Raw genomic sequence first — 19,009 nt, forward strand, 5'->3', positions numbered from 1 at the left:
TATCAGGCACAGAACACATTTATAACACTTAAGAAGTTTAAACAAGAGATATATATTTTATACTCAGTTCAATTTTAAAATCATTGTCTGCTACCTGAAGCAGAATTTTGAGCCTTCACTTTTTCTGGGGGCCTTGGTTCCTTGCAGGCTGGTCTCTTTCCCTAACATGAAACAGAAGTGTGTTGGCTCTGTTCCCTCATCTCAGCCGTTCATAATCCACTGTTCTCTCATTATAACACACTGACCTGGTTTGTTAGCCTTTTGGCAATTGATGTGTGTCTTATTATCAGTAATTTTCATTAGAAGGGGAATCTATGGGTCTCTTCTCCCAAAATCAAGTTACTCTCAATAGTTGTCACTGTTATTTTCTGTGATTGCTCACGTTGTCCCAGTTAGGCCAATGGACAGAATATTCTAACACTCACTCTAGAGAACTGAAAACATCCTCACTTTCTGAAAACCACCAATTGTCTGAGACCATCTAGGTTTCCCTTTGCTGAAAGTCATATGTCCACTATCACACACAGTCCCGTATTACCTTTTAAGTGGGAGTTTCTGAGAGACTATGTACTGGGCTTAGGGGTGAAAATGAGTGTTGGCGAGCTGCTCCCACCACTGGGCTCTAGAAAGACTGAGGTGGAAACGTTCTTTCTTTCTGAAGCTATTAGATCATATTGTTCTTTTAATTTTAACATTGCAAAAATTGTTTAAATTTTTCTTTTAATATAAAGCTTTAAAATGTATTTTCTCTGCAACATGTCTGGTTAAAATGGAACTGTTCACAGGAACTCGAATTGTACTACTCATTCTCTTTCAGTATAAGATTTTATCAGCCTAGGATATGAGTTTGCTAGGGCTGCCATTACAGAGTACAGTCATCTCTCAGTTTATCAGCATTTGCAGGTCCTCAAGTTCCTTACCTAAAACTGTGCAGTATTTGCATATAACCTGTGTACATCCTTTATATGCTTTTAATCATCTCTAGATTACTTATAATACTTAATCAATGTAAATGCTATGCAAATAGTTGCCTCCGTGGAAAATTCAAGTTTTGCTTTTTGGAATTTCCTGGAATTAAAAAAAAATCTTTGCAGATGTGGAACCTAGAGATATAGTGGGTGGCTATAATACACTGAGTGGCTTAAGCAACAGAAATTCATTCTCTGAGTTCTAGAGGCTAGAATTCTAAGATTGGGATGTTGGCAGGGCTGTTCTTCCTGAGAGCTGTGACGGAGGAGCTGTTCTATGCTCCCCCCAACCCCGTGGATTCTGATGTTTGCTGGCAATCTTTGGGGTCCTTGGCCTGCAGTTCCATCACCCCAATCTCTGTCTTTCCCTCCACATGGCGTTTTCCCAGTGTGTGTGTGTCTGTTTGTGTCCAAATTTCCCCTTTTAGGAAGGATACCAGTCATATGGGATCAGGAGCCATCCTACTCCACTTTGACCTCATCTCTTTGTTTGTTTCCAAAAAATCTTTGTTTACAAAAACAGACAACAAGCTAGATTTTGTACAAGGCTCTAGTTTTCTAACCACTGCTCTATCCTGTGTAATGTATTTGTCTATCTATGCATCAGTGCTAAATGGCTTGAATTACAGTTTTTAAGTAACATTTCACATCTTCTAAGCCGAGCTCTGCTTCAACTCATTTTGCTTTTTCTCCAAAATGTCTTATTATTCTTGGTACATTGCAGTTCCATATAGATTTTTTTCCTGTTTTTTTTAGTTAACTAAAGTCCACACTTGATTCAGATTTCCTAACTTTTTACCTAACGTGTTTTTTCTGTGCTAGTATTCTGTCTAAGATACCAGTTACAGCCTCATCTTAACTCATTACTCCTGAGCTGTCTCTGTTTCCAAATAAAGTCATGTTCTGAGGTGCTGGGGATTAGGACCTCAACATACGAATTTTAGGGGGACACAGTTCAACCCAGAATACTTTCTAATACCTAGACCAGGGGAACCAAAGAGTCTGTTTTCCTCACACGGCTTTTTGGTCCTTCTTTGTACCTATATAGTATCCTGACTGAGCCCGTAGGCCTCCATCCATCTCTCAACCCACTGCCACCTTTCCCCAGCAGACTCTGTCCCCAGGGGAGTATTGCCACTTTATTTAGGGACCTGAACTGTCTCTGCAGCATGGCGCTGTGTCAGTCCCAGGCTAGGTCAGACTTTGATGAGTTCCCTTAATCCTTTGAGCCTCAGTCTCCTTATCTCTGGAATGGGATAATCACATTACCAGCCTCCCCCAGTTGTTATGAGGATTAAATGAAACTGAGCTTCAACTCAGTCTTTGGTGTGTTATGAGCTCTCAGAAAGCATTTGCTGTCACCATTCTTGTTAGCACAGCTCTGGGCAGAGCATGCGTCCCAGCCCTGGTCTCTCTGCAGTGAGAATCTGTCATTTCATCTCCGGAGGGCTCAGCATCCTCACCTGTCCAAATGTATTTGGAAAAGATTCTCTTTTAGTCCTCTCCAGGCTGTTAAAAAATGATGAAAGAAGACAGTTCAGGTAATATAAACGTTAGCACTTCTTTAAGTGGGCCATTCAGAGAACTGGAAAACTGCAGAAGGCAGGAAGCTTTGATGGGATAAAGAATAAAGAACAATGAAGAGAAAAATAGATAATATCTGATGGGCCAGGGTCACTTTGACCAGGTTGAGAAGAAAGAAGGAAGGAGGTATAGAGCCCAGAGTTAGCTTGGCATTGGGTGCCTGGCTGACTGGATAGACTGCATTTCTATTAAGCAGAACATTTACAGGCACAGGGAGTTATCTAACTTTCCATGGTGATGCGGCATCACAGACACAGATCACAGACATGGCAGCAGATCGGAGTGGCTCCATCTTGGGCTTGGAAAGCTATTTCAACAAATCCCTAAACAAACAATTTGGGAGGGCTGGGCACCACGGCTCATTGTCTGCTGGCTGTCAGCTCATGTAGGCTTCCCTCCTCTAGAGAACCTGGCTAACCAGGCCGACAGGGACCAGTACGAACTGCTCTGCAGGGAAAACACCCGGAGGCCTGTGCACGAGTACAAGGGGTGCCACCTGGCCCGGGTCCCTTCCCATGCTGTCGTGGCCCGAAGTGTGGATGGCAAGGAAGACTTGATCTGGGAGCTTCTCAATCAGGCTCAGGTATCCCCGGCCCCTGTCTTCCCCTCCTGCATAAGGGTCCCTGCTCGGATTTGGGGTGCTTTCCCTCACTCTCTTCCAGCCACTGTGGAAATCCTGGTGTTGGGCACAGTGGGAACCACACCACATGTCCTTCGCTTCATTGACCAGCACTTGGTCTGGATATGTGATGGGCAGCAGTGACCATAAAACTCCCTCCCTTGGCATCACCAACACCATGGGCCAAGGACTCTGCAGAAGGCCACTGTTGCCCCATTTTATTCTTCTAGATTGTATAGAGATCCTCAAGCTGCAGTGCAGAGGCCCCTTCTCCAGGAGCTGCTCCCCTCTCTTATCCCACTGGCCTGGACCCCTCAGCAGCAGGTTCTGACTCTGAGCGTTTTGTGTCTTGTGCTAGAGGCCCTCCCTCCCAGCGCACCCACATCTCTCACCTGTCCCATCTCCGTTAGTGCCCTGTGCTCAGCACTAGGCATTCAGAGATGAACTGGACACAGACCTGCCATGGGATCACTCACAGATGACTGTGGAAGGTACAGTGAGCACACTGTACACACGGATCACCACCATGGGGCACAGCCTTGCACGCATGAACTGTGTACTCTGAAGAGAGTGATTTGCAGGGTATATCTGGAAAGGTTTCTGGGCCCCAAGAGTAAGCTGTGGACACTCCAAGGAGATGTGGGGTTTGCCAGAGAAGGCAATATGAAGAGCCATTGCAAAGGCAAAAAGCAGACATTGCAAAGAGCATGTGGGAGCTGCTACTGTCAGCTACCATCAGGAACAGCTTTGGGCCAGTCAGTGGGGTCACAAGCAAAGGGCTCTTGGTTTTCTGGGAGGGCCAGAAAGAGGACTGCTTGAAGTCCTTCACGGCAGGCCTGGGGCGTCAGGTGCACCTAAGGCTCATGACCCCCAGGCTAGATGGTCCTGGATCACCACCCGCTCCAGGATGAAGCCCACAGGATGAAGTCCAGCAACAAGGTCACCATCACTGGCTGCCCCACCCATGGAAACACAGCATAGGAGATGGAAGCTTCCTGACCCGTGGTGACCATTACCCTTTGTACAGACCTGAGAGGCAGCCCCTGGCAGTTTCCCTGAAGCCACACAAGGCAGGCAAATTAGGATTTGAGTGAAGTGTTTGCTGAAGAAGATTGGAGAATCCTGTGAGCCACAGGGACTTTGGAGGGCCTTGCCATGGTCTTCACTCTCAGGCATTCATATTTCTCTCCCTTTCTATTCGCCTGATTTTGGGATTTGTTTTTACTTTGTTTCTCTCTGCCAGCCTCCTTCCTTTACTATTTCTTTTATCCTTTGAACAGGAACACTTTGGAAAAGACAAGTCAGCAGAATTCCAGCTCTTCTACTCTCCTCATGGGAAAGACCTGCTATTTACAGATTCTGCCATTGGGTTTTTAAGAGTCCCACCTAAGATGGATGCCAAGCTATACTTGGGATATGAATATTTTTCGGTCATTCAGCATCTGGGGAGAGGTGTGTAGCTCCTGGGAAGACCTGGAGAGCTTGGGCATAGGGCAGGGCGGGGCCATGGAGGCTTTCCTGGGACCTGCAAGCCCCACCTCACCCAACCCACACTGGCCTGCAGGGTCCAAGGGAGGGCCAACTGTGCTGGATTCTTGTGGGGATGTTCTGCTGAACTTGGGAAAAGGCCTGAACCTCGGGTTCACAAAAGGGTTTGAAAGACCTTCAGATTACAGGCTACTTAAGTATTAACGGGGGCCTCCCTCATAGCTCAGTTGGTAAAGAATATGCCTGCAAGGCAGGAGACCCCAGTTTGATTCCTGGATTGGGAAGATCTGCTGGAGAAGGGATAGGCTACCCACTCCAGTATTGTTGGGCTTCCCTTATGGCTCAGCTGGTAAAGAATCTGCCTGCAATGTGGGAGACCTGGGTTTGATCCCTGGGTTGGGAAGATCCCTTGGAGAAGGGAAAGCTACCCACTCCAGTATTCTGGGCTGGAGAATTCCATGGACTGTACAGTCCATGGGGTCTCCAAGAGTCAGACACGATTGAGTGACTTTCATATTTAAGTAACGACAGTCCTGTCTCCTTGTGTTAGCCAGGCTTGCCCCACCCCACAGGGGGTCTATTTGATAAGGAATAGAGCCCATCCTAAACTGAAGTGGGAACATAGCCTCTGCCACCACCGGGATCGGAGCTAGAATTTCAGAGGGTTTTGGACTTCCCAGGTGGCACTAGTGGTAAAGAATCTGCCTGCCAGTGCAGGAGACATGAGAGACTTGTGTTCGATCCCTGGGTCGGGAAGATCCCCTGGAGGAGGGCATGGCGACCCACTCCAGTATTCTTGCCTGAAGAATCCCATGGACAGAGGATTCTGGCAGGCTATAGTCCATAGGGTCACAGAGAGTTGGACACGACTGAAGCGACTAAGCACACATTGATCCAGCAAGCCCTGATCCAGCACTTGCTTTCCTTTGGCTCTCCATGCTTCTTTCCTTTCTTTCTTTCTTTTTATTTTATTTATTTTCAGTACTTATGGCACATCTGCCAAAGCCCTTGTGATTGATGTGGACATACTTGGTGGCAGAAGCAGGTGTGGGGGGATGGGGGGTGGAACAAGCAGACCCGCCCAGAACAAATGACACTGGCTTCCAACTGGAGGATGCTCTCTGGATGGGAGATCTCTGTCCTGTGAGGAAAAAAAACCCAGAAGGCCGGGAGTTGGGCTCGTGCTGGCAGAGGCTTCCCCTGGGGAGGTGATGTCTGAGTAGGGAGGTCAGGAGGGGCTTGCTCTGCCTTCACTGCTTTGTCTGGGAGCCAAGTTGGCCATTTCTCCTGGAGGTGATACGCGGGAATAGGTGGTGACATGGGCATGAGACACGTCAATGCTGCCGCTGCCAGGAAGAGCCCGGTTGGGCAGCCACTCTGAATCCTTCTCCCATCTGGGGGCTTCTTTTGGATCCCTGGCTCTTCTCTAGCGATCCCAGAGGCAGAAGATCCCCAGAGGGTGATGTGGTGCTCAGTGGGCCATGATGAGCATGTCAAGTGTAACCGGTGGAGTGCGCTGAGCGGCGGCATCTTGGCGTGCACCGTGGAGGAGAGCACCGAGGACTGCATTGCTGCCATCGCGGTAAGGAGGCCTCGCCTCTGCAGTTGCCTTGGCCACTCGGATGCAGCGCTGCTGTGCGTTTGGTGCTGGAGGCCCCTTCCCCGTGTCTTCCCATCAGCTGTGAGGCTGAGACACGCCTGTTACATGCTGCCTCCCCCAGCCCCACTCTCTGAAGCCCCACCCCACTGGCCCTACCTCCCCCTTCAGCTCTGCCAGGGCAGAAACAGAGCAGCCCAGGACCCATATCTTCAGCTAAACTCTGGAGCCCAGGGAGCTCTGAGGGGTCCTGCCTAGGATGTGGGGTGATATCCTGTGGTCAGAGCCCCTGTGGATTGTGAAAGCAAACTTTTTTTTTTCCCGTGATAAAATTATTACATGCTGGAAGAGAAATGAAAAATAATATCATTTACAACTTCACAACTCAAAACTCATTATAATTTCTGAGTGATGGTGTTATGTTGTTAATAACTGTACATTTCAGTTTTGGAGATTAGGAAAAAAATTATCAATAAAAGGCTGAAAAATTGACAAACTTAGAAAACACTACAGTTTTTTCTTCAAAAGATAATAATTGCGGTAAACCCCTCTGGGACTAACCCATAATATTAAGGTCTTGCAATTGATATAGTCCCCTGAATTTGTCCATTATAAGGATTAAATGAATTTGAGTGCTTGTAACATTGCCTAACGTGTAATAAGCAGTCAATAAATGTTAATAGTTATTATTTCAATTATTGAGCACAATTGGCATGCTTTCTTAGGTAATGAAATATTCATTTAGAATGTTTTTAACGGCTGCATATTAGATCACCAAATTTTTATGTCTCAATTCTAAATGTCTATATTTGAATTATTTCTGAATCCTTGTCTATTATAGATAATATGTGATTGGATATTTTTGTTCTATACCCATCAGTATTTTTGAGGAAGCCTCTTTAATATTAATGATGGTGAATATATCTGAAATTACTTACTGTGTGCCATGCATGTGTATGAGCTCTTAACTTGTATTAACTCATTTAATGCTCATGATAAGCCCATGAAATAGATTTTTTTCACTCATTTGATGGATGAAAAAAAATGTACATAGAAAGTATTTAGGGATGTGTCCTTTGGAACAGTCAGTCCCAGAGGCTGACACATTCCATAGTGGTTATGAGCAGAGGCTAAGAAAATTAAACCACCTGAGTTTATCTTAGTGATCATCTATTGGATAAACTACTTAGCTTCTCTCTGCTTCAGTTAAAAAAATGTATAAAAGGGGGAGAATTATAGTACCCCCCTTACTGGGTTCTGTGAGGGAGTACATGAGAAAATCTCTATAGTGTTTAGAAAAGGGCCCAGCACATGGTAAGGTAAGCTTTTGCTTCTGTAGTTACTACTGTTTTAAGGTAGATTTCTAGAAGAGCAGTTAGTAGGGAAAGAGCAAAGAGTGTTCGTGTGTCTGTATGTTTTTTCTTCACTACCTTATCTATAAATATAAGTGCGCATTTTTGGCTTTGTTGTTGGAAAAGTTCATTGATTAAAGTCATAAGTTAATTATTAATAAATTATTAATTAGACTAGAGTGCTAATGGGATTATAGGAACAGAATTGAACTCTGCCATATGGAAAAAAACATCTCCTGTAGAAACAGATTAAATACACTAAGCCTGACCACGTGGATTGTTGAGTGAGTGACAATGGTCACAAAGGAAATGTGATGAGAGTGTGGCCTGCACTAAGAATGGGGCCTCATGGAGGGCACAGAGATGTCTAGGGAGCATGATCTGGGTTGGGACCTCTGGCATGTCCAGTTTTCTAAACCCTGGGTTTATGTGGCAGAAGCTTTGGGTCATACACGCCATTTGGTTTATCACAAAGACACATGATGTGAAGCCAATGAGATGCAAACTTCTGAGGGTGAGACAGGATAACAACCTCACTGTTGTGCTACTGTTTTACTTCTTAACTTCAGAAAGGAGAGGCTGACGCCATGAGCTTGGATGGAGGCTTCATCTACACAGCGGGCAAGTGTGGTCTGGTGCCTGTCCTGGCAGAGAACTACTGTAAGTGGAGGCGAGGGTCTCTGTGTTTTCTTCCCTCTGGCCTATGGACATAGAAAGGCAAAGAATAATTTAGTTCAGTGTTGAGATAACAATAGCTGTTTTTGGAGCATAGAGTACTGCTGCTGCTGCTGCTAAGTCGCTTCAGTTGTGTCCAACTCTGTGCAACCCCATAGATGGCAGCCCACCAGGCTCCACCATCCTTGGGATTCTCCAGGCAAGAACACTGGAGTGGGTTGCCATTTCCTTCTCCAATGCATGAAAGTGAAAAGTGAAAGTGAAGTCGCTTCAGTTGTGTCCGACTCTTAGCGACCCTATGGACTGCAGCCCATCAGGCTCCTCCATCCATGGGACTTTCCAGGCAAGAGTACTAGAGTGGGTTGCCATTGCCTTCTCCAGCATAGAGTACTAGTAGATAACATCTATTTTCCCAGAGTCAGAACAAATTAAGACATATATGAAACTTGGAGAGAAATCAAAGTAACACCTTTATTGCTGGAGGAGTGATATTGGAGACCATGGCACAGAACTGGCCACAGGGTTCATTAAATTGCCCTTGAGTTAGAGTTGCCCACCAGTTCAGGTGGACAGTTCTACTGGCTGACTGGCTCCACGGCTTAGTACAGAAGAAAACACATTCTGTCACATATAAGGAGGTCAAAACCATCCTCTCCCCATTCTCTTCAAGGAAGAAAGAGCCACAGGTGCCTAGATCCTTTTGCCGAGTTTACTAATCCAAATGAACTCACTCCAGCTGTTAGAACATTAAGGATTGGGGCTACAGGTCATGGTCTTGGTGGGGATCCATCTATCAGGAAAAATAAAGCTGGTTCATTTGTTAAACCCCTAAGTTGCTAGGCAGTGAGAAACCATACTTTATCCTTCAAAACAAAACAACTTTTTTTTTGAAGTAAACAGTGGTGTCTCCATAACAACTGAGGCTTGGGGAGGTTGAATGAGGTGTCCAGGGTAGAATGCAGACTGTAACCAGTCTTTCTGAACCGTGGGTTGGACCCTTCCCTTACAACCTAACAAGACTGTAGTGACTGCTTGTACAGCCCAAAGCTCTGAAGGGAAGAATGTCAGGATGCCTAGAATCACATGGCAAAGTGAAAAGCCTCTGTGAAGGTTTTTATGGCTTCTGCTTCCCCCTCACCCCCTTCAATGAGCATTTCATTTTCTTTCTCTGTAGCTCCCCAAGTGTTGAGCTAATTCTGGGATGGAGCCTAATTTCAAATAGCAAAGGTCAGGGGAGAGGAGGTGAAATAGGATGGCAGGGAATCAGCTTGTTGATGCCAATGACAAACTGCTTGGTCAGCGTTTCTCCTCATTTTGTTCTTGACTGTTGAGAGTCAGAAAATCATGACTTGAGTAACGTGAGAGTTTAACGACCTGTACCTCAATTGTTTTTAGTGTCTCAAGATGGCAAAGAGCAGCTTGGGTCTAAGTGTGTGAACACACCTATGAAAGGTGAGTCAGAATCAGTAACACTGGGGCTCAAAGGTAAAGGCCTGTTGTGGGGGAGAGGGGTTGAGGAAAGCCTTACAAATAAACCAAAGTTACTAGACTTGTTAAAAAAAAGAGAGAGAGAGAGAGAGAGATGACCCTGCCACAGTTCACTGTGAAGGAGCAAATCTGTCGTGAGCTGTGAAATAATTTCTGTTTGTGGAGCATGTGCCAGTGGACAGAGGGCTCCTGCTTGCGCTGCTCCTGCTCAGCAGTCCTCTAGAATGTGGGTGTCGCTGTGTGCATCACACAGATGGGAAAGTGAGGCGCAGGGACTGTGTGACTGGCCCAGTGCCACACAGGCAGCGAGTGGCCGCACCTAGGCTTGTTCAAGGCAGCATGACTGGAAACCTGCTGCCCTTCCTGACCCACCACAGTGCTCCCTGTCACAGGCTGCTACCCATCTCTGCAAGGGACAGGAGCCCATTCCTGACATTTCTGGGGCCCCGTGGAGGCCTCAGAGGAGGAAGAGGGGAGTCATAGATGCTGCTAATGAAGAAGAGGAGGAGGGAAAGGAAATTAACCCTTAGCTTTTAGTGGCTGGCTTTGAATAGCAGAGGAGTCAACCTCCTCTTCAGAATAGGAGGCCAGGTGACAAGTTTTGCCATCTGTGTCATCTCATGGGCAGAAACGGTCTTTATCTGTTTCTGAGGTGCCCTGGGTAATCTAGGGCATTGGCTAGAGCAGTGTGTATGTCATGTGGCGTTTGGACCAGCAGCACCAGTGTTGCCTGAGAAATTAGCAATGACCCTTCTTGTGTCCAACCACAGGTCTGCTGAGCTGCAGGATGCGGCTGCTGCTCTGTGTTTCAGCAAGCCCTCAGAATAATTCTGATGTGCATTCAACTCGGAAAACTATTGTGATAGGGGATCTTGAGATGAAACCAAGTGCTTACTTGGTTTGGAATTTCTTATGAGATAGAGCTAGGGGAGGTGTGGGGGCTTGGAGCATCACAGCATTAAGTGTGGGGTCACAGAGGCCCTGCACCACCTATCTCCGCAGAGGCTTCGGGGTGCAAAGCCACTCACCCCACAGGTTCTCCCCTTCAAAGGGAGCAGAATCTGGGATATATTGTCCCTCTTTCCTCCCTGCTTTCCTGGCTAACAGTCTTAGCTGAATTGAGTCTGTATCCCAAAACCTAAGGAACAGCATATAGTCATTCTGATTATAAAATATATGAAGTCCTAAAGAATTGTAATTGCTTCACGAGTGATTGAAATTTCCAAGAACTGCAGTGATATACAAATGTTCATCAATGAGGATGCTTGGAAGACAGTTCAGGGTGATGGAGAAGGTTAGATTGGAGTAGAGATGGAGAGGAGTTAATCCCGAAGCCACACACACACACACACACACCCCAGATGACAATAGTTAATGCCATTTTGTTGAAATTGTTACAGCTCAAAGAAAGGTACTTTAACAGTGTTTGGCCACTGGAATGGTGTCATAGAGCCCAGTGTGGTAGGCAGGAGAATCTGCTTCACCAAGAAAGTGGCTCTAGTAGTGCTCCTGCTGCTAGCAACATGGCCAGAAACCTATCCATGTAACTTCCCCTTCCCATTCCTAATGTACAGTATGATCGTATTAACACATTTCATCTCCTTCAATAGGTATTAGTACCCAAATGGGTATTACTGTTACCATTTCATTTATGAGAGATTTAGGATCCTGGTGATGCTGAGTGACTTATCTGAGGCAGTTTAGTAAGTGGTGAGGGAGGTCTTCCAATGCTATGTTGACTTCCAACTTGAATATATAGACATCTGAACTACAACAGCAAGAAAAGGTGTGTGCATGTGTGTTGGGAGGGGGTGGGAGTGGGGGTGGTGAACCACATTACCCATGATTTCAGTCTCTAAACAGCCTTGGAGTTTAGGTCTTACTCAACAAGCACAATTCTGTCCCAATACTGTGATAGACTACATCAAATGTCAATGGCGTTCCTGTAAAAATCAGGAGCAAGACAAGAATGCACACACTCACCAAATACATTTGGCATTATTTTGTGAGTGAATTCAGTAAAATAAGAAAAGGAGTTTTTTTTTTTTAAATTGAGGAAAGGAAGACATTAAATTGTCATCATTAAAAAATGGTATTACTATAAACCTAGAAAATCAGAGACTTCACTTTAAAAAGGAAGTCATTAAAGTACTTTCTTTTGGACTTCTACTCAACAGAAATACTCAAACAGGTGGCTCCACCCAGTGCTCCCTCCCTGAGAGACTGACAGGTGAAGGTTAGCTGCAGTGGCTCTGGAGTAAATTTTAGGGAGGGCCTGGGAGGTACTGAAATTGCATCTTGGTATCTGTTGCAAGGTTATTACGTTGTGGCAGTGGTCAAGAAGTCAGATGCCAACCTAACCTGGAACTCTCTGCAAGGCAAGAAGTCCTGCCACACTGCAGTTGGCACTTCTGCTGGCTGGAACATCCCCATGGGTTTCCTATACAATCAGACTGGGTCATGTAAATTGGGTAAGTGTGTTCTGAGTGGCGGTGTGCCTATGTAGGGGAGAAATTCAGTTCAACGAATGGCATAAGTGGGTGGTGGACAGGGGCTGGATAGACATGTGGGCAAGCTTCACATCTTCTTAGCAGGACCCCCCTTTCTCCTCCCATCTTGCTTCCGCGGAAGTGGTTTGGCTCAAAGAGCAGATCTCAGGGAAATACACCACTCTTTATGTCTTTCGTCTGGCTCATGGAAGCTGGCTCATGGCTTATGGCTAGACCTTCGGCCTTTATGGCTAGACCTCATGGAAGAGGCCTGTTGGCAAAACGAGAGTGGAGTGTAGAGTGGGGTGTAGGTGTGCGTGTGTAATGTGTGTGCTAGTGTGCATGTGTTGTTTTTCTGTTTAAACTTGCTCTCTTTCTTTAAGTGTGAAAAAGGTTTATTTGGGGAGATATACACCTACACAGAGTGTGGGCCATCTCAGAAGATGAGAGACCTGAACCTGCCTTCTTAATTGAACACGTCACACCAGTACGCTTCAGCTTCACCCTTTGAGTGCTTTAGCTTTCACCGCTCATCTCTCTTACATTTCTGTACTAGTCATTTCAGCCAATACCTAAAAGGCTCCTGCTCCCCTGCTTTCCCCAGCTGTGTGACAAGTCCCAGCCCTGCAGGAACCCCACCACCTGCTCTCTTGGCGCTCTGCCCCTGAGCAGCTTAACACAGGTGGAGGATGTCACAGGGCACAGCAGCTCATTCCATGCAGATGTTCCAGCCGCTGGCCTCAGCATCACCCATACCCCAGACAACTGTAGGCTCATGAGCACGCCTACTGTTCCTCTGCTCCACTCCCCGCACTTCCCAGTAACTACCCTAGTGTCCTAGTTGTCCATACACCTCCAGGCCACTCTCACCTGTCTACCACCCTTTCTGAGCAGATGATCTTGTCTGCCTCTGCAAGAGACACTTGAAGCCATCAGGACAGTTCCCATCAATACCTCACCAACAAAGCCCAGGGCCCCTGCTGGCTGCATCTGCTTAGCAAGTCCTCCTACCCACGTGGCTATCGGTCCCTGCCTCGACCCCTTACCCAAAGCTGCACCCTCAGTTACCATTTCTTCCTCTGGTATATGCAAATTTCTCTCAACCTGTAAAGTCACCCAACGTCTTTCATCTTGAAAAATCTTCCCTCTCCCTACCGTCCCCTCTAGCTCCTAACCTTCTCCTTCTGCCTTTATGGCTGCTGCTGCTGCTTCTGCTAAGTCTCTTCAGTCGTGTCCGACTCTGTGCGACCCCATAGACGGCAGCCCACCAGGCTCCCCCATCCCTGGGATTCTCCAGGAAAGAACACTGGAGTGGGTTGCCATTTCCTTCTCCAATGCATGAAAGTGAAAAGTGAAAGTGAAGTTGCCCAGTCGTGTCCAACTCTTCACGACCCCATGGACTGCAGCCCATCAGGCTCCTCCATCTATGGGATTTTCCAGGCAAGAGTACTGGAGTGGGGTGCCATCGCCTTCTCCACCTTTATGGCTAGACCTCTTAAAATCATGGTCTGAGCCATTCACCCCTGCACTCCCTGCTGTGGGTGACTCCCCTGTCTCATTCCACAGGGAGAACTCTGGTCAAGGCTACCAGGACCTCCGTGTTGCTCAGTTGGAAGGATGGGCTCCAGTCTGTTCCTCCATGAACTTTCTTTGAATCATCTTAAACCACAGTCTCCTGGCTTTTTGTGAAAACACACTAGCTTCTTTTTTCTCTTACCCCTACAAAGTCCCTCTTTCCCAACCTGGTTAATAAATGTTTGAGTTGCTTAAAGCAACTTTTTCCACTTTAAACTCAACCTCCAAGCACTCACATCTATGCCTACAGCCTAGATGACCATCTAAACCAATATTATACGTGCAAAGCTAGGCCCAGAGCAAGCACTAGATCAAGGTTCGCTGCTGTCACTGTGATTAGGTCAATATGCTGACAATGTCAGGTTTTGTCCCTAGCGTGGATTTCTCTTTGACCTCCAAACCTGCATATATTGAACTGCCTGTTTGACATTATCTAATCTTGTATTTGAAAAGTGCATTAAACCTAACCTGTACAAAATACAATGCATTCTCCCTACCAAGCCTGGTCCTGCCCCAGAGCCACCCAGCTTGCTGGAGGCTCCCAGTCTGTACCCTGGCTCCAGCTGGAAACCAACCTGTCATCCCCGCATACTCATCCAGCCTGAGATTTTAGCTGTCCTCCCTCCACCTAGCTCCTCCCTCTGCTTTGGGAGACTCCAAGCTGCCCTCATGTCCCCTGGACTCCAGCAGTAGCCTGCTGCCTGCACCCCACATCTGTCTTGACTCACCCTGCTAGACCCTTGGCCCAACATTATCTAGCCTGTCAGAGGCTCCCCATTTCTTTACAAATAAAAACAAAATGTACACAAAGATGTAGACCGTCACACGTGGTCTGGACCCTGACCCTTCTCACTCACTGGATCCCTGAGTGGTTCAGGCCCAGGGGGCCTCCATTAAGCTCTCTGTGCTGTCTGCCCCCATCCCCCAACCCTTGCCCTAGCCCTTGCAGATGCTGCTCCCTGTCTAGGAAGCTCATCCTTTGCCCTTCACTAGAGTAACTCCTATTCATTCTTCATCTCTCCACTTGAGACCTCTCCCTGACTCCTAGGTCTGCACCAGGCTCCTTTATTTGTAGCTGTGGAGCCATATTCTTTTTCCCAGAATATGATGTGGAAATACAGTTATGGGGAAATGCTAATTCATGCTGTAGTTACTTGAGTTGTGACTGTCACCCCATGAACTTGGGCTCCAGGAGGGCAGGGCTTCTGTGGTTTCATCATAGTGGTACCCTGGGGCTCAGCACAGGGTTGGGCAGTTGGGCCTCTTGGGCTCCTTCCTGTCCTTCGAGTCATAACTGCAGATCTTGTAAAGATGGACAAGGGCAATAGAGATTGGAAAGTGTGCAGGACAGGGTCAACCAACCAAAACTTCCAATTTCGTCCACTCTCCTAGAGTTAAATCCGTGTCCATCCCTCCCCCTGCTGCCCTGTGCCAGGACTTCAGTGATCTCACAGACCCTTGTCCCAGCTTCAGCCAGGTCCCTTTTACTTTGCTCCAGCTGCAACCATTTTTATTTTTCTATTTCATAGGTGCTTATTTCTAATCATATGGTACTAAACACCTGAATGTGTCTTTATGTCACTCAGGCAATTTTAGCAACAAAATTTGAGGCTTTCTTGCCAACACAGGCAGGGAAAGCTAACCTCTGGTGTCCTCCTGTGCAGATGAGTTCTTCAGTCAAAGCTGTGCCCCTGGGTCTGATCCGGAGTCCAGCCTCTGCGCTCTGTGCAGAGGCAGCTTCAAGCCAGCCCACATGTGTGCTCCCAACAGCCATGAGCAGTACTACGGCTCCAGTGGGGCGCTCAGGCAAGTAGCATCTGCCCACTGCCTTTTGCTTTGGTACCAACCCAGTGAACCTCTTGTCCTTTCTCCTTTCTCAGCACCCCACCATCTGGGTGCTGCATTTAGAAGCGGCCAGGACTGGAGAGCAGAAATGCAGATTCCCAGGGGCCCTGAGGACTCAGGTCCGGTCCCTTCCTGGAGCACTCTTGGGCAGAGCTGATGGACTCAGGGCGCCTGGGGAGGGGCAAGAATGATAAGCACAGGTCACAGCCCTACTTCTGCTTTTGATCCTTCCTTCTATATGACTGTGGACAAGTCACAGGATCTTCCAGAGCCCAGTTTGAGATCAAAGGAAGGACACTGAATATATGCATTTTATACCTGTTTGATGAGTACATTTAAAAACACATATTCCTGGGCTCCTCCATTCATTCAATAAATATTTATTGAGCACATAGTAGGTGCAGGCGCTGTTCTAGGTAGGGTGGGTTAGAGCAACAGCAAGACACGTGGCCCCTGTGTCTCATGGGGGGAGTAACACAACGCATAAAGGACGATCACTTCCTGACTGTGGTAAGTGCTATAGGGTGTGTGTATGGGGGCATGGGACCGAGGGGTGTGATGTGACAGTGACTCGGGGTTAATCTTAGAAAAAGTGGTCAGGGAAGGCCTCAGCGTCATGGAGGGGCTGTTAAATATTGAGGGTTAAATACTGAAAGGGAATCAGGCTTGAGAAAATCTGGAGAAGAATAATCCAGGAAGAAGGAACAGCAAGGACAAAGGCAAAGCTAGACAAATCGTGCTGTGCCTGAAGCCAGAGAAGCCCCAGAGAGAGCACTGGGAGGTGGGCCCAGGGAGGGCAGGCTGGGCTTGCAGCCACTGGCTGTTCTGCCCTTGGAGATCTGGCTCAGGAGGTAGAGTTAATGCTAACTATGGAGGGTCCTCGAGGCTGCTATGGAGTTGGGGCTGTGTGGGGAATGTGGGAGCGTCTATAAAGAAGGCTTCTAGTCATCACATGGCCAGACTACTTTGTCCCTCCCTCTCCAAAGCTTTGTCACTTTCATAAACCATACATAAATTACATATTTTCACAGATCCTACCACATAAATATATGAAAAACATTAAACTGAGGCTAAAATATTTGAACTTTTCCTTCCACTGGATGTGCATCGGTATTAAGGTCCACGGTCCCATTTTGGCATGATTATGATAGCGTCACAGAGACCTCGAGTTCTGTCCAGAACCTCGGGAGTTCCATCGTGAAGATGGGGATGCAAAGAACAGTCTTAGCTCTAGGCATCGCATTCTCCCCACCGCCTCCTGCCTGCCTTGGCTCTGCTTCCAGCTTCCTGTCTCCAGCATTCCTACTGACCTGAGATCCACTGATCCTGTTCTCACCCCCCACTATAAACCTTTCCCCCTCCAGACAACAGCATACGTTCTGTAGCCAACCGTGATAATTATTCATTATTCCCCTGTGCACATCCTCAAATGCCAGTCACCTACTCCTGGCTGAACTGCAACCTGGGTTGGCTCCAACATTCCCCTTTGGTGCCAGGGCCTCCAAGCTGACTGGCCTCCGAGTAACGTGATGAGAAGCCAGTTCCAATGAGCCAGACCGTCGCTAGTCCGTTACCATCCCACTCTCTTACAAGACCATTCCATGCTCTTTCCTCTCCTCAGTCATCCAGCGTCTCTTCCTCCATCTATCACACTTTTGTTTCCTCCTTCACCTGAGAAAATTGAGGTCATCCAGATAGAAACACCAGTGTGCCACTGCCATATCTGTGCGTGTGCTAACCTCCATGCCAGTGGGCACGCTGCCACTCCTCCTCCTGGGGACGAGCAGGCCAACTCCTGCTGAGTCTGATCCTGTGCTGGCATCGCCTCCCCGCAGCCTGTTGAAGAGCGTTGCCCAGCATGCCTCTCCTCTTCCTCCTGTATCCTCACATCTTTTTATCCACAGAATTACTTCCAGCAGCACACGAACATGCTGCTTCTTTCTCATCCTAAACATAAAGAAATAAGACAAACTTCTCTTGATCTCACTGTCCTCTGCAGCAACCTCCTGTTTCTCACTTCTTTACAACAGAAGTCCTTGAAGGAGGTTACTCTAATGTCCTTGCCCAGTTCAGTTTCTCTCCTTTCAGTCTCCCCCAAACCTAGTTCAAGAAACTGTTCACCTCTCCCTCCCCAACCAATGGAGTTGGTTTTCATTATTGTATTTAAATTATCTACAGAAGACATTCTTCCTCATTGTTGGCAAGTGGCAAGATTATTCCCACCATATCTGCCACTACCCAGCCCCCACCACTAACCCCCATGCACCACAGAAAGTCAATTCCTAGGCAGATTGATAAGAAGTTCAGGGTCCCCAAAGGGGAGAAAGGGGTCTGAGGCTCTCAAAGTGGAGATTGGGAGTCTGGAATTTTCAAGGAGGAGAAAAGGACAAACGTTTTTTTCCCTCTGCATTCCTTGAAGTGAAGTGAAGTCACTCAGTCGTTTCCAACTCTTTGCAACCCCATGGACTATAGCCTACCAGGCTCCTCCCTCCATGGGATTCTCCAGGCAAGAGTACTGGAGTGGGTTGCCATTTCCTTCTCCAGGGGAACTTCCCGACCCAGGGATCGAACCTGGGTCTCCCGCATTCCAGGCAAACGCTTATCCTCTGAGCCACCAGGGAAGCCCTAGTCTCAGTCAATTACACAACTCAGTTTAAACTCTGTACTAGAGATTATACAGCTACAATATATCTGGCTGAAGGACAGTTTCTCCTTCCTGAATACCTCTGACTAATCCTGATATCTTAGAATGTATATTATGGGAGTGGGTCCGGAGGATCTTTCTATTGTCAAATTCTAATCTTGTTATCCTAAAATATAAATTGCTAGAGTAAGTCTGGTAAAATTTTCACAAACTTGAGACATTCTTTTGATTTATTGTAATAACTAATTAAAAGGTGTATACCGCCATTGCTAACACTAGCAAGGGGGTACTCTTTCTGCCCCCTTCTGATATCTATGTCAGAAGCTTTCTCTATCCCTTTTATACTTTAATAAAACTCTATTGCACAAAAGCTCTGAGCAATCAAGCCTTGTCACTGGCCCCAGATTGAATTATTCTCTTCCAGAGGCCAAGAATCCAGGCATCTTTTCGTGGGTCAGCAACAACCTTTCACCACCTTCCACCACACAGCTGAAACTACACTTTAAAAAAATCTATTTATCCGGCTGCATGGGGTCTTCATTGTGGCATGTGGGATCCTTAGATGCAGCATGTGAACCCTTGGTTCTGGCATGTGAGATCTAGTTCCATAATCAGGAGTCAAACCTGGGCCCCAGCATTGGGAGCAAGGAGTCTTAGCCTGTGGACCACCAGGGAACTTCTGAAA

The 19,009-nt window shown here is 47.1% G+C and overlaps 1 protein-coding gene across 1 annotated transcript in view; it reads left to right on the forward strand.

Annotated features, from left to right (window-relative positions):
* Positions 1-19,009, forward strand: part of LOC147379106 (inhibitor of carbonic anhydrase-like) — a 43,502-nt gene that overhangs the window by 17,505 nt on the left and 6,988 nt on the right. Inside the window, exons 7-13 of the mRNA XM_086316055.1 lie at positions 2,957-3,135; positions 4,452-4,623; positions 6,090-6,241; positions 8,178-8,268; positions 9,679-9,735; positions 12,087-12,242; positions 15,500-15,641. Of these exons, the coding sequence (XP_086172181.1) occupies positions 2,957-3,135; positions 4,452-4,623; positions 6,090-6,241; positions 8,178-8,268; positions 9,679-9,735; positions 12,087-12,242; positions 15,500-15,641 (949 nt within the window). The remainder of the gene's footprint in view (positions 1-2,956; positions 3,136-4,451; positions 4,624-6,089; positions 6,242-8,177; positions 8,269-9,678; positions 9,736-12,086; positions 12,243-15,499; positions 15,642-19,009) is intronic.

This window comes from Bos grunniens, chromosome 1 (assembly GCF_055505025.1).
Source record: "Bos grunniens cultivar Pamir isolate PY7600 chromosome 1, Bosgru_T2T1.0, whole genome shotgun sequence".
NCBI classification, from domain to species: domain Eukaryota; kingdom Metazoa; phylum Chordata; class Mammalia; order Artiodactyla; family Bovidae; genus Bos; species Bos grunniens.